This window comes from Pteropus medius, unplaced genomic scaffold (genome assembly GCF_902729225.1).
Source record: "Pteropus medius unplaced genomic scaffold, Ma_sr-lr_union100, whole genome shotgun sequence".
Taxonomy (NCBI): Eukaryota; Metazoa; Chordata; class Mammalia; order Chiroptera; family Pteropodidae; genus Pteropus; species Pteropus medius.
Genome location: NW_024351543.1, coordinates 7,024,180 through 7,044,997, shown reverse-complemented (window position 1 = coordinate 7,044,997; position 20,818 = coordinate 7,024,180). Strand labels below are relative to the sequence as shown.

Below are 20,818 nucleotides of genomic sequence, written 5' to 3'. Positions count from 1 at the left end.
AGAAAATATGCTCTGCTTCCCTCTGAGCTAAATTTGCAACCAAATGGTAGAGAGCCGTAGACTTTTAATGAAACAGAATTAGAGGCATATTTGGGGTTTGAAAGGCTGGATTTACATCATATGAGCTCATTCCTTTTAGTAAAGGTAGAAAAATGGTCATTTACTAAAGGAATGGAGTAGAAAATAAAGAACCAAACACTTTGGTAAAAAAGACAAAGTTTTATACAAGGTATAAGTATAAATAAACAAAAGGTATATACAAGTTTTATATAAAGTATGTTTAAATGAATTGTGAAGGTCTAGTTGATATTGACATTGGGGGTTCTCAGAAATCCCAAATGGTCATAATCCAGTGCCCCAATTAATTAAAAGGTCTTTTGTGCCCATGTAAAGCCAGAGATAGAAAAAGAGCAAACTGTTAGGACATAGGGCATGACAGTCCTCCGAGTCTGCTCCTCCCAACCCCTAGCCACGTTGTCCCACCTAAGAAGGCCTGGGTACCTGGGGAATGTAGAAGAGCCCCAGCAGGTTTGCCACTGCCGTGGAGATGCCTGAGCCAGTTGCTCCCACTACAGCGATAGTAGAGGGGATGTGCTGCGAGCAGTTGCAGAACTCATCAAGATTCAAAGAATCAATTTTGTTCTGGGCCACAAAACTCAGGGTGGCCTCCAAGGCTTTAGAAACCGTGTTGCAGGTGTCGAATATCCTGTACCCCAGCGTCATGTTGGGAAGAAGGGCCGGGCTGCTGTTTATTTCCTCTATGGCAAATATCATAGCTTGTAACCAGCGAAACCCCCGGAAATTATACCTGGAAGAAAGAAGAAATGAAAGAAAATGGGACTGCTTTCTGGCCACCTGCTTTAGAGTAAGTATTGGGCAAAGTTGGGTTGAATCGTGGATCTCTTACTTTTTGGTTTCATGCTGTGTTCTTTGAAACTCTAAGTCCTCTCTGTAAATGGTGATAACACTTACCTCATAGGGTGGCTGTGAACATGAAATAATTATGCAAAATTCTATGTATGGTGCCTCACACAGAGTTAGGGAGCAATAATAATGAAGACTGTTATTAATAACCAAACAAATAATTTGTACCTGTCTTATCCAGCAAAGAATTTAAAGTAGCCGATGTGAGGTACTTTAGTAAAAGTAATACAGAGATTTAAAAAGAAAAAAGACCAGGGAAAATATAAATAGATTAGGATTTTAACACGTGGGAGACTAAAAATAACCTCAGATTTGCAAAGTCACAAATTTAGACCATGACATTCCTGGAGGTCAAAGGGGAAAGGAAAATGAGTGATCTCATCTTCGTGAACAAACGAACAAATAAATGCTATGCACAGGAAGGCTATTCATAAACAGTGGTTATTTCTAGGTGATGAAATATGAGTTTTAAAATTGCGTGGTTTGGGTTTATTTATGCTTTGTATTTTTTTAAAAAGTGAGCATGGATTGCTTTTCAAAGAACATTAAATCAAGCAAATTAACAAGGAGAAATAGAGTCAGTGACGGTTTTCATTCTCCTAAGACTTGGCTCAAAGTGAGGATTTGTTAAATGTGCTAAATCAAGGTATCAGTGCCCAAAACTACTTCGCAGGTTCTCTCTTTTTATAGTGGGTTTCACTACTTGAACTCAATAACAAGAGGTGAGAAATATAATCTGTTTTACTCCACTGCATCGTTTAAGTTCCTAAAGGTCTTGATCTAACTTTTAATGAAATGTTTTCTTAGTTATTTTCTTTATGTTTCTGTTATTTAATTATTTGTTTTAAACCTACAAAGTTATTAAGAGATATTGCAGAATTTTTGATCACATGAAACATCTGCACTGCTAATCTGATTTTGCTATCTTTGTTTCATATAATTAAAAATGTATATCATTTCAGGTCAAGCTTCTTGCTTGATTTTAGGTATATATCTGGCACGTGCACGACTCTCTCCAGCAGGGTTACAGCGAAGAGGATATTTGTCCACATGGGTTACGTGAAGGATATAATCAGCATCGGTGAAATTCTGCACTTAGTTTTTCTGCATTCATAAGAATAATGTTATCTAATTTTCAGGCTTTCATTAGAACACAAACAGAAATCCAGTTTTGTTGGAATGATCCTAGTTGTCATTTTCATTTTCCAGCTATCAGAAAGACCAAGGAAAAGTGCTGGATTACTTTTAGTAGTTGTAAATTTCAAAGAGAAAGTGTTAGTCTCTCGTAGAATAAAAGTCAAGAGTTGGGGTGCAGTAATGGTCTCTGATGCCCAGATTAAGGGTGGTGATATACACTGTGCTCTGTAGAAATCAGATCCTATTTGAAGAAATTGTGCTTAGTTTTAGATGCCATATTCTAAAATAGTCATAATAAATTAGGGAGCATCATATGGAAGGCAACCAGAATGGTGAGGGGTCTGGAAACCATATCATGAAGTAATTGTTTAGAAAACTGGGACTATTTGGCCTGGAAAAGAAACAATTCAAGAGAATATGATAGCTATCTTCCAATGGCCAAGACAGTCCAGTTGACTTAGATAGATTCTGTGCTTCTCTATTTGTGTTAGGTGTATTGTATGTTAACTGGAGAATTTCAGCTTTCTATAAGAAAGACTCTCTAGTAGGAGTGGTTCCAAAATGTGATGAGCTGCATTTTGAAGATGACTGGATCGTGCCAACCACTGAGGTTTCTTTCAAATTTAAAATCTTTTTTAAAAAAAGGAGTGAGACAGCCAACACTCAGGTATTACTTACCAGCGGGGCATTTAAGGTCAATGGGAGATATCGCTACTAAGGTTTGAAAGACATATAATAAATTTCTTTCTAGGTACTCAGTTTTCCATTAAACAACACTGTTTCCTGGTGAACGATGATGACTCAGTTTCCAAGTTACCTGGCACATGCTCCAACTGGCTATGGATTTGTCTACTTAGTATCACTGACATTTTACTTTTAAAAAAATTTCTTTAAAAAGTGATGGTGATTGTGGAGGGGGGATACTAAGCTTCAGCATGATTACCAATCACCATTTTGAAAGAGAGAGCCAAGTTTGAAAAAATTATTTTGGGTTTGGTACAGTTTGTCTCCAACCATCCAGAAGAGAAAAGACTCTTTGCCTTGGCTCCTTCCCTTACCTGATACATTCCACAGACTCTGGCCTTGACTTTAGATCTTGATCTTTGGCTGCTACTCCAAAATGAATAGGAAAGAGCCCTCCAAGGATAATGTCCCCTTTCTTCTGGGCTCGCTGGTCAGGCCCATAGGCAGAAGTGAGCCAGGTAAATGCCAAGAGGATCAAACAGCAGCTATGAAGCGCCATTGTTCTGCTCTCTCTCCAGGGGGATCGATAAGAGTGCTGGTGGTTTGGGGGTCCCAAGAACTTTCCCCCTTGGTGCAGTTCACTCCCTGCGGTGGGGGCACATGTCTACAGAGCAATTAATAACAGAACGGAAGCCGTGGTATTTGAATCTCCATTTCTGCCTTCTCTATTGCCGACTAGTAAGGTGGATGCTCCTTGAGTCTTTAGAAGCCACATCATGTACAGACGATCTGTAATGCTTTCTAAAAGAAAAGAGAGACAAAATGAATTCAACTACACCTTAATTCCATCTCGTTATGATGACTGCAACAGAAGTAGCTCAGAATTTCTATTTAGAGAGGCTGAAGTGGTAGCAGGTGGGGAAAGCATGGCTTAGAGTCTCATTTTTTTAGCACCTCGTGCAAGATACAGAAAACTTTACTTGCTCCTATGGGAGGAGGACTGTATTCAGCCGGTAGGCCCACAGTTTAAAGAGGCTATTGACAAACTAAGGCTTCTACTGATGTTGCCGCTGGATTTTAATCCATTCATTCTTCTGTGTAAAAAAATGCATAGAATTGACCTAGTAGTAGCAATTTCTTGTATAATAATAATATTAATGGTACTTTATTCAGCACATCTGTTCTTATAGAAAATATGGAATGAATATATTTAAGTTTAAAGCTGACTTTAAATAAAACCAAGATGTCAGAAAAGGCTGCTTGTTCTTTATTTATTATGGTAGTCCCCTTTTTTTTGTACCTCCTCATCACAAATCTCTGGTTAGAGTTTGTAAAATGACACTCCATAAATCTTTGAAGAATAGTTCTTGAAAAGGACACAGATAAATCAAAGGTCAGGTTATATTCTATGAATCTCAACAGCTGGATTTCAGGAAAAGTCCTTTTGCTTTAGCATGATTATCCTAGCAGGATTGTGCTGCTCTTCTCACTCTACACTGTACCACATCCACTCTGTGTGTCAATTACCGATGATATGGTGATGTCAGCTAATTCTGTAGCCTCTCCTAAGTTTTAGGCCCAAGCATCGAACCGTCAACTGGACATCTCCACTTGGATGTCCCACAAGTGCTTCTAATTTGACAGTCTCTAAACTCACCTTCCTCCTAAACCTGTTCCTCCTTCACCATTTTCTATCTTAGCAAATGATGTGTCATCCACAAAGACACAAAATAAGAAGTCATTCTTGCCTCTTCCCTCTTCTCATCATTGCCCTTTATATTCAAACAACCACCAGGTTCTGCAGTTCTACTTCCAAAATCTCTCTGAAATCTATCCACTCATTCCCATTGCCAAGGCCATCTTAAGTTCACCAATGCTTCTTCTCTGGATTTCTGCAACTATTTCCTAATGGCCTTCCTTTCTCTAGTTTTGTCCCTTTGCAAATCTTTGGACACCATTGAACAAGTGGTTTGGAACACAGGCTCTGAAGTTAAACCTGGCTTTGAATCATATTCCAATATTTCCTAACATCTGACTCTGGGCAAGTCTCTTAAACTCTGTGATCTCAATAAAATAATGCATGGAGCTCCATTAGCACAGTATAATTAGTAAACGCACAGAAAATGCCTACCGTAATGAGTACCTTTCCAGCCTCACTCTTGCTAGTCTTCCCTTTGAACTCTACACTCCAGCTATAGTGAACTTTCTTCAGTTTCTCAAATACACCATACTTCTTTTAAAGCCCCAGACCTCATATGTGCTGCTCTCGCTATTGGTCCCACTGGCCTAAACTTTGTCTGGAAAACATCTGCTTATCTTTCAGCTTTCAGGTGTCCATAACTTCGGAGGCATGGCTTGGGGGATTGTAGGGCCTTTGTGTTAACAGAGAAGAAAGAACTCTTCTGGGGCAGACACAGCCTTGGGCCAATCGTATCTACTGCCTGTGGAGCAGAGCACAGGCTGAATTTTCACCCATGCTAACCCCTCAGTTGTGCAGTGAGACTCTTCAGGGAGGCCTTCAGGGAGGCCTTCCCTGAACACTCAGACCTGTAGGTCCACTGCTTATAGTCTTTTACATCTTGCATCTTGGAGTCTTCTTCTTGGAAGATTCATTACACTTTATTGTAGTTACATGCATAAACGTCTGATTCCAGAGCCCAAGCTCTTAACCATTGTCATTTGCTTCCTCTTACCCCGTGAGATCCCCACCTCCTCTAATAGCCATTCTAGAAGAAGGTATTGGACCCCTATGGAAGGAGCACCTCAGCAGACACTCAACATTCGTGGAGTTGCCCTCAGTAATGTCTGAACATCCACAGCCATGCTAGTTTTCTGATTTCAGTCCTGCTTTTTAGATCTTTTTGGCTTCATGCCTTGGACCTTGGTCACATATTCAGTCACTCATTTAGAAAGTACATGTGCTAAGGCCTGAAAGTATAAGGAACAGACACATGCACATTCCCTGTCCCCAAGCGGCAGGCACACTGCTGTAGATGGTTACAATTTAGCTTAACATTAAAAAGTGAAAAAAATATTTTGTAATTATGTTTTCAATGACTAAATTCAACTTTGCTTAGCAGCACTTGCACAGTATCTGAAATAGTAACTGCTGAATAAATCTTTGAATGCATAAAAAAGAAAGTACTTTAGAAGGAGACAGAAAGTAGCATTTATTGAACTACTCATGATGTCAGGTCTTTTAAATATCCAATATATTTTAAACTTCATAACTGTAAAGAGGGCAATATCAATCCAGTTGGGGGAATTTCTCCAAATAGCTTACTCAAGTGAGAAATTCTGGCACTTGAATTAAGAATGCCTCAAGAACTCAGAATTTTAAGGAGTCCTGTGTAGTGTACTAAATTAGGAGAGGGAACATTATAACTGCTTAGGGAAGTCACTAAGATCTGTTAAATTTTTCCTGTGAAAGATTAACTACTTGGAGAAGTTTATTAACTTCATTAGTCTATTCAAGAGAAAATTCATGGCAAGAAGTAGTAGATGAAGTAGAGATTTCGGGTCAATTTGCAGTAGTTAACTCCAACAACCTAGTTTCCAAACCACTCTTTTTAGTCCAATTACCAGGGTCTAATTTGCTTTCAAAGCTGAGAATCGTTCTAGATTCTCCCTCTCCCTTTCCTCCAATATTCAGTCACTTTGTCCTGTTGATTCTACCCTCTCTCTCCATTCCGCTTTCCCCTTTCCATTCCTGTTGGCACTGCATCACACCCCCACCCCCCGCCCAGTTTCTCGTTGTAAAAGCTTTCTTTTCTTTCTACCTCACTCCTTCCACCTCCTAGATATGGACAAACAGAGCAGTACCAAATGTGATCGTAGCACAGTGGATTAGCAATTGGAATTCAAAATTGTCACTTCAGCCTGCAATAGTCAGAATATAAAAGTTCTTGAATAATCACTTACACTTCAGTTTTAGTAGCTGTGGTCGACTTGGTTCCCTCATATCTGTACTCCTTTTATGCCACAGTAAAATAGTTTTTGGCTAGACAAGTGGCTGTTGAAAAATAAAAAGACTATTTTCCCCAACTTCTTCTATAATGATGTGTGGTAATGTGACTAAATTTTGGCCAATAAGATATAAGTTGAAGTGCCCTGTGGTGGCTTCCAGGAAACTTTGCTAAAGAGAGAGTTGGTGTTTGTCTTTTGTCCCTTCATCTCCGCTTCCTCTATCCTGCTGCATGGAGGTGAACGTGAAGCTGGAGCCCATCTTGAACCACGAGCCATATCCTAGGGAATGATGGTTCCGTGAGCCAAGGATTTCATGGAGCAGAACCTCGATATCAGACTGTTTCTGAACCCTCACATAAGAGACAAAAAAGCTTTTAGCTTGTTTATGCCACTGTTATTATATTTTTTCTTACTACAGCTATATTATACGTATCTATCCAAGAGTCACAAATAAACTCATTTGTTCTCTTACTATAGTTTATTTCATTTAAGTTATATATAATCATGTTTGCCCTCCTGCAAAAATAGTATTGCAAACACTAAAGCTTTATTTGTTCTTTATCTCAATGGCAGGTACACTTGGAAGAAGAAATGACCCATGGACCAGCTGGTTTTATGTTTAGAAGGTCCTTGAAATCATGAGTGTTTCAGTACTGACAGATGACTGATCATTAAGTTTCTCATCCCAGAAACGTGGGATGGGAGGTCAGGATTGACTGGTCTGTGGTTCCATAGGCTCATGATTTTGTAAATTCATACAATTATTCATTCAAAAATCATTTATTGAGCTCCTCTATGTGCTAAACACCAAGGAGTGCAAAGTAGTTGGGAAAGAAAGTCGAGTTTGTTGCTTTCAAGTCGCTTATAGTTTAAAAGGAGACAGATATTATTATTATATCTTATAATTATAGTGGTGCAAATGCTAGAAAGAGGCATATGTATTGAGGAAGCACAGAGGAAAGAGTGACGTTCTTTCTAGTGGCTGCCAGGAGGGATAATTAATTCAAGTGGGAACTGGAAGCTTCTTGTGGGTAGGGCCTGTCTCTTTTCTTTATCATCGTAGCCTGGCACAAAGCACAGAACTTAGTAGATGCTCCACAAATATTTGCTGAATGACTGGATGAATTAATGACCAAAGGCTAGTTGGTCAATTCTAGGACAGAACAGGGAAGGGGTCACCCCTCAAAACCAAAGGCTCCTGAGGGGAGGTGCTTCATCATGATCCCAATTGCACCCCCAGCATCGAATAAGGAACCTGGTATCAAATGGATGCTCAAAGAATATCTGTTGGACTTGCGTTTGTCCAAGAGGTTGGATGGCTCATGTAAGTTCCAGAGTTAAGACAAATTAACAGAGGAGAGCAAGGCAAGGTTAGTGGTCAAAACTGCAACATTTCAATTTTCATCAAAAATCACCCTGGGCTTTAACATTTCTGGGAATTGTGTAATTCTAGAGCAGAATGATTTTACCCACATTTCAACTAGAGAAAATCAAGGCATAGACCTTTGGAACATAAGACCACTCAGTAAATGGCAAGCTTAAAAGCTACAATTTCTCAATTGTAGACTGCAGAAATAAAAATTCTAGGTTGCCTAAAAAAAAGGTGGTTATGAAATGAAAATTGATTTCCAATAGAGATTGTTTATCTTAATAGAGTGAGTATACCAATTTGTCTCTGGTTGATTGTACTATAATCTTTGCCCTCCTTTGTCACACTGATCATAAAGAATACAAACAGTAAGGTGTGAGCCACTTTTGCAGAAAGGTGAAATGTGTACATTTTAATGAGGGTGGACGGGGAAAACCCTGAGAAAGTTCAACCGACCATCACAGAACCCATGTGCCTGGCTCTGGTTACAGCTTTCTTTACCTCTTGCCAAGCGCCCATCCACAGTGTGGATTTTTATTAGCACCTGGTGCACATTTGCCAAAGAATTAGGGGCATTTTATTTGTCAATGTGACCATCCCCAGTTCGGTGTCAGACTTCATTCCTTCTGTATTAAAGCAAGGGACATCTTGTTTTAAAATGAGGGCCCTCTTTCAGCACTAGGGGAACACAAACTACCGGTCACGCTCGGCTGCCTCCCTCCAGCCCTGCTTGCCGTCCGCCCGCCAGCTGCACAGGTTCTTACCCTCCAGCTTCCTGACAACAGGTGTGACTTTTGGAGAGTCCATGCCTCATTTAGCCCTGGTAATGGCTTAATCGAGTTGGAAAAATGCAAGGACAGGAGTGTGATAAAAACCAGCTGAGCTGGGTTCCTGTTAGTCATTGGAAAAAGTGATCAGCGAAGGGAGAACAGATGAAAGAAGGTGGGGAGGAGCAGCCCGGGGCATTGAGCAGTGTGGAGAAAGAGCCAAGATAAAGCAAATAAAGAAGATAAATAGGAGAGGAAACGAACATTCCTGAATGTTGTACTATGAGATGACAGGGCCTGGTCTATCCCATTTGTAGCTTGGGACGCGGAGGGGCTCCCGAAATGTAAAGTGAATGAGTGCATGTGTGAAGTGCGACCACACAATGAACTGTCTTAGGAGTTTATAAAGCTGCCTCAAGAAGAAAGAAAAAGACGGATAAAGAAATAGAATGGGAGTCAAGGTGGAGTGAAAATTCAAGGTTAAAACAACAAGAAATGCACATTCTCTGCTCCAGATTCTTGCGAGCTGGCTTTGGGCTTTGACGTGGCCCATGCCCGTGTTCCATGATAGAACGCAGTGAGTCCCTGGGGACACAAGCCACAGTTAAGACATTTCTTGTCCCGAAACGTTTCCCTTGAACGAGCTCTGCTGATGGATGTGTAGACACTTACAGGCTTAATAAATTGATTCATGTGAAGAGCAGACATGCAATTCATGTTGTCATGAAGAAAATTGCCAGAACTTCAAGTCCTACGGGGAAGAAATATTTCTGTGGAATAAGGTCCTGGTATTGCCTTTTAAAATCACCAAGGAGCCCTGACTACCGGGGTGGTGTATTTTCAGTCTGGTGTCCCAAGATGTGCCACTACAAACTGTTCTGAAGGTAAAATAAGTTTGGGAATTGACGTGCACTCTGTGTCACAAGGGCACAATCGCCTCCCAAAGGCTCTGAGAAGTCCCGCAGTAAAGAGAACTACTTAACTGTAACCTACTCATTTCCAAATTTGTTTTGGCATGGAACACTTCCATCCTCCCCCCGACCAAGGACACTTGTTACAATGCTGTGAAATGCAGGCTTGAAAAGTGGTGACCTAGTGGAAAGCATAAAATCCTTCTCCTGAACCTCTCCTGCAGTTTTGAATGGGGAGATACGTCTGCCCCTCACTGGGCATAGCACTTTTTAAAGTGTAGGCCCAGGTGTGAAATTCCAAAGGGTAGTACTGGAAAGAAGGAAGAACTGAGGTGGAGTAGATGAATGCTGATGTATACACCAGTCATTCTCTCGTCTTGGGCAGATAGTCCCACTGTCTTCTCTGGAAGGATGTTTCTCCTGCACTCAACAAGCTTGCACACCAAGCCTTTCTCCCTCTCACTTGTAGCAACTCTAGCCTTGCATAGTGTCTCCCTACAAGGACCATCGGAACATGCAGTGGTGTGCTGGTAAACCACCGCTCTGAAGGCAAAACAAATAAAGAAACAAAACCAAAGGGAAAAATTGTAGTGTTTGCTAAGTCCTCTCACTATGACAGACTCCAAGCTACCAATGGTTTAATAACCAACTTGCAAAAATCCTTGATATTTAACCATTGGCTCTCGTGTGCCGGTAGAAGCCTGCTCCATCATGCCACTGGGATGTATCTCTAAGCAAACGGAAAATACTGGTCTTTCTTGGAAAAACTGGCCCAAATTATCTTATAGGCATTACAAATCTATCTTCTATTTTCCTCTCTGCTCTGACTGCTAGGAAACTGCAGCCAAATTTGTGGCCCAGCTCTAGCTAACGTAAAAACCAAAAGGGTGCATTTTTATGTTTTAATATTACTCATGGTATTAATTTTTCTTCCTGCTCTCATTTCACCTCAATTTCCTCACCATATTATATCTTTCATTTTTATAAATAATGATAGGCTATAAACACACAAAAAAACAAATACGTAAATCTGGAGTTTTGCTGAGGACAATAAGAAGTATCTCCAGGTTAACCTTCCTGTGTAATTAGGAGAAAGGGGTCTGAGAAAGTCATTCCTGCCTAATTAACTGAGTAGGTAGATTCACGCAGACTGTTTTGGGACACCAGGTCATCGATCTAAAATTACACAATTTTAGAGGTAGATGGGACCTGGGAAGTTTATCTGGTTCACACTGAAACCTTCTGACACATCGATATTTGCATCATGATGGCCAAGTTTATCATATATAGGAGTTGGAATTCAGCACTCACTGAAAAAACTGAATGAGGTTTAGCGATGAAAAGGAAGTAATTTTCTTTCTTTTTTTTTTTTTTTCTGATTTGTCAGTGTACCCTAGTGTGTCATTTTAGGTCTCCAGAAGACCAGCTACTTTCAATCACAGCATAAAATCTATTATGGAAATTCTTGTAGTTTTAGTTGGACGTCAGGTACACAAAACTGGATTGATCATAATCTTTGGTTGATGACATCCTCATCATTGGTCCATGCTTGCTCCACTTTTCTTTCTTTATTAAGTTATTTTTATTTTAATTTTTTTCTATTTGTATATCTTTCCCATTTTTCTATCAGAGTTTGGTCCTTTTCTTCTCAAATTTTAAGAGTTCTTTATATATTATGGATATTAGCATTTTATCTGTGATGTATGCTGCAAATGTTTTCATCTAATTTGGCAGTACTTTGACTATTTCACTATGTGATTTCATTTATGTATGTATGTATGTATGTATGTATGTATTTATGTATTTATCCATCTATCTATTTTAATTTTGGGTAAATCAGAGCCTTTATTTCATGTACCAATTCAGTATCAGTTTTCTTTTTTAAATTTTTATTCTTCAATTAGAGTTGATATTCAATATTATTTTATATTAGGTTCAGGTGTACAGCATAGTGGTTAGACATTTATATAATTTACAAAGCAATCCCCTCAATTAGTCTAGTACCCACATGGCTCTATACATAGTTATTACAATATTATTGATTATTTTCCCTATGCTGTACTTCACATCCCCATGACTATCTTGTAACTACCAGTTTGTACTTAATCCCTTCACCCTTTTCACCCAACCCCCTAACTCCCATCCCATCTGGCAGTCACCCCTTCGTTCTCCGTAATCTATGAATTTGTTTCCATTTCGTCCGTTTGTTTATTTTGTTCTTTATATGAGTGAAATCATTGAAGTTATTTTTAATAATGAATAAACACTTGGGAATCTACCATGCAAAACAAAAAACACCAGTGGTACCCCTCTTGCATCCCATTTTCCTCCTCCCCTACCCAAAACCATTATCCTAAACCACAAGTTCATCATTTATTTGCTGTTCTCCCCACCCCACCACCCCAATTTAAAAAAAATTTTAAATTATAATAAAGACTAAGAGGATACACATTAAAATGTTAAAAGTGATTATATTTCAGTGATGGAATAATAGGTTTCATCTTGTTTTGTTTTTTTTTTTGTTTGTTTTGAAATTTAAGTCAGAAAAGATGTTATTATAAAATGTTATTAATAGGATGGTTGTAGCAATAGATACAAGCATTAAACACGAGGAAAATCTGCAGAAAAAGATTTTACTGTCTAGCCATACTATATATATATTTTGAAATATATTTTGAAAAATATATTTTCTTTGGATACTTCTTACTTTTTTCTTTGGATACTTCTTACATTTATCTTCCATCCTTCCCCGCGCCCCTTATTTTCACCTCATTTTTTTTTTTACTCTCTCTTCTACCTCTCTCTTAAAATAAACTTTTACTTTAAGTATAAGACATCAAATGTGCACCAGTCATAAGTGGATTTTCACAATGTAAACACATCCATATAACCAATATCTGGATTAAAAAAAACAGAACCAGAATGTTAGAGACCCCACTCAGCCTCCTCTCAGTCATTATCCTTTCCCAAGGTAGCCAGCAGCCTAACCTCTGCCATCACAAAACATCAATTCTCCATGTTTTTGAACTTTATATAAATGGAATTATGTAATATATACTCTTTTGTGTCTGGCTTTTTTTGTGCAGTGTTCTGTTTGCAAGATTCATCTACATTGCTGTGTAGACTTTTTTTTTTCCCTCACTGTCGTATAGTATTTTTATATGAGTGTATCATACATTATCTATCCATTCCACTGTTAATGAATAGTTTGGGGTTTCAATGACTAGTGCTGCTGTGAACATTTTTGAACATGTCTTTTGATGAATATATGTTGAGTTTATACCTAGAAGTGGAATTGCTGGGTCATAGAATTTGTGTATGTTTAGCTTCAGCAGATACTGCCAACAAGTTTTTCAAATGGTTGGTTGTAAACAATTTATCTTCCCATGAGCAGTATACAGGAATTTCCATTGATCCATATTCTCAATCTTTTTCATTGTAGTCAACTCTTGCTTTCCTTTTATATGGTTATATTCTATCTATGTGTATTCCTAAAAAGTATTAAACATTTTTTAGTTGTTTTAACTTTATTAAAGGGTATTGTACTGTATGCAATTTTCTGAGACTAACTTTTTGCATTTAATATTATAAAAGGATTCATCTACATTGTTGTATGTTACTATAATAGTTCATCATTTTGACTGCTGCATAATAATCCACTGTGTGAATATACTGAAATTTATTCATTCCCATTCCCATTGATGAACAGTTGAGCTGTTTCAATAATATGGAAATTATTTCCTTCAAATTTGCTCCAAGGCTACAGGAAACATGAAAGTGCTCTGTGAAATTCTAAAGGCACTTAAAATAGGTAAATGCTGTTAGCTTCTTGCGAATTTCCAAAGCCAAAAATGACATACCTTCAGTGTTTCATCATTCTGTTTTACAGAAGATTTTTCCTCATAGTTAACTAAAATCACATATATTTAAAAAAAGAGGCCATTTCCTGTTGCTTAGTTTACTACTGCAATGAAAGACCAGAGGTAGAAAACACTCATTCAAGGTAGAATACAGTCACCTTCATTTTTTCCAGGCTTAACAACTCAAATTTCTTTCAAAACTTTCTGCTTAGGGTTGTTTCATATTTTTCTAGAGATATATGTTAATTTCTCATGAAAGTTTTCTAGTTTCTTCATATTATTTTTTAGAGTATGCTAACAAAAATCGGTACCCTGCTTGAGACTGACCTGAGGTTGAGTGGCATTGTGTTCTACCCCTCACATGCCAGATCTCAGGACATATTTGTTGCTTTTTGTCCGTAACACCATCGTTTGGCCGATTCATATCCACATTATAGTCATTTAGGTCCTCCTTGTTTTTCTAATGTACATTTGCTCGAGCAGCCCTTTCACAGCCTATATTTGTATTTTTTAATCCCCAAATACATCACACTGCAATTGTTCAAGCTGAATTTTATTTCATTTCTGAAGAACTACGGCCCTCTGTTAAATTCATTTTAAATTTTGGTTCTGTTTTTGAAGGACCATGTCTCCCTGTCAGGAGATATTTATTGATTTATGAATGAACTGGCCTCTGCAACATTGTACATGTTGGAGAATTGTGAACCATTGTTTAAAAACTAAATCTGGGAAACTGCTACATGCAGTTGCTCCTATGGGAAGGCTCTCCCTTGCTAATGACGCCTGCAGCTGTTCTGGAGGAAGACTGTCTCAAAAAAATAAACGTTCCTCAGATAAAGCTCATGCAGGTTTTAAGTCTGACTTTGAAGCTGGATTATCCCACACACCCTCACACATGGTGAAAACCCAACCAATTGATTTCCTGTGATGTGGTAACCCTCAGGAAGAAATGTAATGCCACTGTATGAAGAGTTTTGTATCTGTCAGGCACTGGACTGAGCATAGGGCAGTTGGTCTCAAAGTGAGGTCCCTGGACCAGCAGCAACAGCAGCATCTCCTGAGAACTTGTCAGAATGCAAATTCTTGGGTCCTAACCTGACTCACTGAATTAGATATTCTTGGGGTAGGGTACAGTAACCTGGATAGTAATGTACATTCAAGTTTGAGAACCTCTGCTAGACTACCTGAACAACTCTTTTATCTGCACTGGCTCAGGTGCTCTGAAAAATCTGTTTCCTAAGAACGATTTCAAAATGAACCTTTTTCTCTTAACACTATAACTTTGATTTTTAACCTAGCATAACCTAGCAAAGCAAAAAATGCATTGGAACAGATACACCACAGTTTCCTGTCAATGTCAATTCATTCTTCAGTTTCCCTGAAATCTTTTTCTTGCAATAAGTGCTAACATGTTATGATACCAGTATTTCAGGAACCATAGTTCAGAAAGCATTGCTCTCCAGCCAGGGTAATTTTCTGAATCTGTAATCGGTATGCATGGTCTGTGAACTAGAGAAAATGGTCATGAACCATAGATCGGCCACTTCTCACTGTCTCTCCCAGCCAAACAGAGGGGATTCACCTATCTAGTTATCATTCTCTTCTACCTTTCCCTGGCAGAATCTTGAGAGCTCTACTTTTAAACTTAAATCTTTCATTATTAAATTTATTTTCCAAGTTTGCAAAATGGATACATATTCCTCACAATCAATGCATTTGCCTCAGATAGGAAGGTCCAGCACCGTATTTATATGTGGCCATTAGAAGTTATCTCACAAACCTCTTCTGTCCAGCATCCCCTAGCCTCTTCTGCTCTCTCTGGATGTACTTCTAGGGATTCAGAAAGGCCTCTTCTTCAGGAGCAGCAATGGTCCTGAACATTCTACAATCTGTGGCTATCCAGTGAGTTTTCAGTGTCTCCGCCAGCAAGTGGCTCCCGAAGAGCCAGTCAGGGGAAGAAGAGGCCACCAGAGGTTTTACAAAGAGCTCTTACCACCTTGATTCCCCCATTCCTCTTTTGAAATAAAATCCTATTCTTTTATTTTTGCTTTCTTTTCTTTTCTCTCCCTCTTTTTCTTTCTTCTATCTTCTTCCAGAAGTTTCCAAACTGATTTTTAAATCATCTCCAAATCTCTGATGAAAAATAAGCTCTTCTCGGTTATAGGAAAGGTTGTCATTCCTGTTCTCTTTCAGTTGTGCCCATGCATTGATTACATTAGACCAGGGGTTAGGTGGCAAACTACGGCCCACCTGTAGGCCAAATCTGGCCCACCTGTTTTGTAAATAAAGTTTATTGACATACAGGCATGCCTATTCACTTGCATATTCCCTATGGTTGCTTTGAGGCTCTAAGGGCAGATATGGTCATTACAACAGAGATTCTCTAGCCCAAGAAGCTTAAAATATTTACTATTTGGTCCTTCACAGAGAAAGTTTGTTAACCCCTGCATTAGACTGAACACAGAGAAAACTCTTCTTTTGTCATGACTGTACACAGAGAAAACTCTTCTTTTGTCATGACTGAACACAGAGAAAACTCTTCTTTTGTCATGACTGTACAGACAACTTTGGAAACAGTTATGTGCCCAGTGTGGGCAATGGCTTCTGCGAGTTAAAAAGAGCTGACTCCACTAGCTTTCTCCAACAGGGGAATGAGTCCAACAGTCCGTTTTAGAGGAACAGGTCATTTCTTCCCCTTGGTCGCCATTTGACTCAGGAGTCATCAAGGGTCATGTTTGTTGATGGTTTGCTCACATGAACAGAATAGAGTGGGTTGTATGGTGGGAACACCCCCTCCCCCAGTGAAAAAACTTTAGCTAAAGATGGGAAGTCCAAGCTGAGAAGCTGAATCACCAGCGGCAACAATTTTTGCCCTCTTCAATATTGCCAAATGAGTCAGTTCTGTGGGAGCCGGTTATCTTCTTGTGAAGATAGCTTTTAAGGGAAGGTATGATTGGTGTGGTTTGGTTGGGAAACAGAAATACCACTACCTCCCAAGTAGCCCATGTATGGTCTGGGTGGGGTGTGGGCCTGAGAGGAGAAAGCCCGGTGCTTTACGTGAGGGAAGAAACATTTGCTCTGGAGACAGTTTTAATTCTGCTCCCTCATCATTGGATGGGAGCAAATTCCCTAGTGAAGTCATCCTCCGACACTTCCCTTCTGCATTCTCGTCTCCTCCTCCACTTTATGGCTCCAATCCCAACACCTGAAGCTTGGAGCAGGGCACTCTGGTGAGATGAGAGGAGAGTATCAGAAGACGAAGGGGTTGATGTCAATGACCTCCAGCCAAGGACCACAAGGACAGGCCGGGAGCTAGGGTGAGGAAAGAGAGGCACCTAGGATGCAAAATATATGGCACTACTTCTTATGGCCGGTCTTGCACTTGCATGGCCATAGTCCAGCCCTGCTTGAGGAACACTCCTGTGGTTGAACAAGTTAGGTTTGTTTCTCATTACAGAGTAGACCTGTGGGGTGTTTCAGAGAAAATGTTAGAAAGAACTTACAGAGCTGGGGCTTGTGTGAGGTGATTGGGGGAGGGCCTAAGGGTAGCTTTGCATGCTATCAGGGAGCAGGGATAGTTCTAGGATTGGGTATTTTAGTAAATCTTGCCTAGAAGGAAGACTAGAGTGAAGCTGAAGCTGTAATTGATGAAGAACTAGTAGTCATTCATCTGAGCCAGGATAGGAGGATATTTGGTCATTTTTGTGGTTTGGACAATGTTAATATTTTTTGTCTGTGTTCAGACATGATCGTGGAGTGATCTTATTTTTGTCTTTCTCCATTGCAGTCACAGAGCGGTCTTGTTTGATAGTGATGTTCCGTGTAATTGCTTGTGTTCAACAGGAGAACACCAGGCCCCCGATAATAGTATCACCCAGCTCCCAAATACCAGGAGCCAATTTTCTCTTTCTCACCGCTGGTTTCACTTTCCTTGAAGTCACAAAATCAAAGGATAGTGGAACCAGGAAGGAGTTTAGAAACCATCTAGTTCAAACCTCTCATATTTAAATTAAAGAAATGGAAGATCAGAGATCTTACCTGCCTTGCCAACATCACACAGTCAATTAAGGTCACAGCTGGTACTGGGACACATGTTTGTTGACTTTGGGAGCCCTTCATACACTGGCCATACCGCCATAGGAGCCTCATTGGTAGTGTAGGGAGAGCCTGCACTACTCTCCCTCTTTCTGCTTTACAGCCTGCCCATCTCCTCAGTTCCTCCAGCCGGCCAGGTTCTTTATTGTCTCAGGCCCTTCCCACATCTATTTCCTCTGCTTGGAATGCTCCTTTATCCCTCCGACCTGTACCTTTTGCTTAATTCATTCCTACTCCTACTTCAGGGATTGGCTCAAATCCCACCAAATCTCAAGGAAGCCCCTCCTGACCCTCCAAGTGTTCTATGTGTCTTCCTAGCATTTCCCTGCCAGGGTCCCTCTGAGTCTCCCTGCAGTCTACCTGGTTCACCACTGCAAGCTCAGGACATAGCAACATAGCAGATGCTCAATAATGAATGGATGCTTTACCCCAAGCCCGGAGGAGGTTTTACCACTAGAATTCTTTTTATAGTACAATCAAAAAGAGTTTTGAAATCTTTACTACGGGCCTCTATATAAACATAGACTCTGGTTGCAAGTAAAGAATCCAATAGGCTAAAGGAAAAATGCTGAGGTGTTACAAGTAGGTGAAGGATGAATTTGATGATCCCATTCCAACGTCGTCCTTCCTGTGATCACTATCTGGACATGCGGGTGTGCATGAAAGGCCAGCGTGCAGCCGGGAACCCTTCACACCCTGAATCAGAGAGGGGTCCTGGAGTCTGAAACTGCTATTGCATCATTGTTTAAAATGTTAGAAGAGAATGTAAAGTAGACTGCTTGGCATGAAAAACACTGTAAAGATGAGATAGTCCAAAGAGTTGATATATATATTTTGTGGGGGGGGGGAGGCGTATGGATCTCTCTGCTCTTCTCTAAAAAATGTATGCCTGCACATAATTCTATTTGTTCCAAGTGTTTCATGTACTCGAAAAGCAAGAGAGAGCAGAGGTAGAGCGAGAATGGAAGCCAAGTTTCCTCATTTCTCAACTACTATTCTTTTCCTTACACCAAAATGTTTATTCTATCACGAGGCAACAGGACATAACAGTTGAAGGTACAGGCTCTGGATGAACCTAGAGTTCAAATCTCTGTTTTGACGACTTCTAGTTGGTGACTTGGGGCAGGTAGTTCAATTTCAATGCCTCTGTTTCCTCATCTGTATCACAGGAATAACAGAGTAGGGGTGCTGTAAGGATTATATTAAAATAATACTTGTAAGAACTTAGCATAGAGCCTGGCGCATAGTAAATGCTCAATAAATGTTAGTTCGTAATATGATGAGGATAGTGATCCGCACCCCTTGAATTAGGCAGAACAATCACTTTGCTATCTCCCTCTGGTCCCAGAATGAGCCTGGTTTAGCTCACCCACAGCATGACTACCTTCAAAAAGCAATTGTTCGATGGCGAACCAGAGCAGAAAGCCAAGCAAGCCACCCAACAGCTTGAGACAAGATACCCTTAGGAAATGCAGTTAGCATGATAACCACAGGGTGGATGAGATAAGTTGTGTGACAAACTTCTACCGTGGGATCATGATCAAGACTTTTTCTGAGGTCTCTAAGGTCACCGCTGACCAGATGATGACACTCAGATAGCTGCTAAAAACCCGAATTGACGGCAAGCAGAATGAGTAAGGAAGGTCTGCTACAGCTTCAGTAGGGGGAGATGGGTTTCAAATTTCAAATGTGTAAACCTCCGATCCTTTACGCATCAATCTGATAGGTCAATGCCACAACCTGGAAGCACGTTTGTGAAACAGCCAAGAGAAAGCCCTTTAGCTGAAGAAACCTGGTGGAGGAGACAGAGGACTGGAAAGGATCAGGAGACCATGGGCCTAGTTTCGGCTCTGCCACTCCCCTTGGGACAGGCTGCTGCCCTTCTCCGGGCTTTGATCTCTTGGTCTATATAATAGCCAAGTTGGGCTGCACAGGCTGGTGGGTCCCGCGAAGTCCCTTTTACGAAGGCGGAGCCTCACAGAGGGCCGGGCTTAGAAGTGGCCACTCTTCCTATCTGTTTCCTCCCCTCCGCTTGTTTAGGTGAGAAGGCCACTCTTCTCCCTCCCACTCCACGGCCCACCCGCTGGGGGCTCAGCGACTGTCCCAGAGGACGGCGCAGGAGAGGATGCCTTGCGGGGAGCAGTCTCCTTTCTCCGCCGTCAGCAGCCCCGCCTGCCGCTCCTCGGAGCCCTCCGCCCTTCAGCCCGCGCGTCCACTGCCCGCATCTGCGCAGGGTCGGCGGTGCTGGAGCAGAAAGATCGCAGGTCGATTTTCAGCCCCAGCTTGGCCGTGGCGTCAGCACGGAAGAGAGGCTGCTTTCGCTTGTAATATGTGGAGCTAAAAGAGAGGCCCTCTCTGGCCTTGGCGAGGCCACGCGGCCTTTGAACTTCCGTGGCCCACGAGGGCAACTCTTCGGAACGGCCGCCCCTGTGCGCCTCGCTGGGCTTGGAGGATCCTATCCCAAAGTCCTGGGCTCCCGCAGGGGTTATTAATAATTTGAGACCAGAGACGCAGTCTGAACAAAAATGATACACAATTAGAATCCAATAATGCCCGGGCCAGAGGGCATCTCAGAATACGTTTAGTTTAAATTTCCCATTTACGAACCGGTAAACTGAGGCTCAAAAGAGGGAAGCGGCTTGCCAAGGTCACAAGGCCAGACCAGCGGTGCTAGGAGTAGGATGTGAATGTTCATTCTCTCACTTCGTAAAGCTTACTTAGGTAAGGAATGGAAGGCTTCTTATTTTTAATTTTTAGTGTGCAAACTTTTCGCAAAAAAAAGTAAACCACAAAGGAAAGATCCATCTCTGTGGAACATTGAAATATTATGTCCAAACGACAGTGAATTTAAATTTGGAAAGGATATTAGAGGTCTGCTAGCTCACTCCCTCATTTCAGTTTCGGACTGCTTAGCGGCAGAGGAGAGTATAGACTCCCAGGGGCCCTGCTCACTGCCACAGCTGTTATTAAATAAACAAAGAAACTCGCCTTAATAGAAATGCAAATAAACCCCATTCATTAGCTCCAGTAGGAAAGAAGGAAATTTTGCTTCTAGTATGTGTTCTGATTTTGAGGGTGGGGTGGAGGTGGAAGGAAAAAGCATAG

The 20,818-nt window shown here is 40.7% G+C and overlaps 1 protein-coding gene across 4 annotated transcripts in view; it reads right to left on the bottom strand.

Annotated features, from left to right (window-relative positions):
* CASR (calcium sensing receptor) overlaps positions 1-20,818 on the bottom strand; it is a 67,971-nt gene that overhangs the window by 22,775 nt on the left and 24,378 nt on the right. For 2 of the 4 annotated variants that reach the window (XM_039843180.1, XM_039843178.1), the window contains exons 2-3: positions 3,120-3,546; positions 502-808 (exon numbers count right to left, since the gene is read on the bottom strand). In XM_039843180.1, the coding sequence (XP_039699114.1) occupies positions 502-808; positions 3,120-3,304 (492 nt within the window). In that variant the 5' untranslated portion in view covers positions 3,305-3,546. Of the gene's footprint in view, positions 1-501; positions 809-3,119; positions 3,547-6,666; positions 6,753-9,519; positions 9,599-20,818 lie in introns of those variants that run through there. The other 2 variants (XM_039843179.1, XM_039843181.1) reach the window with 2 other exon arrangements.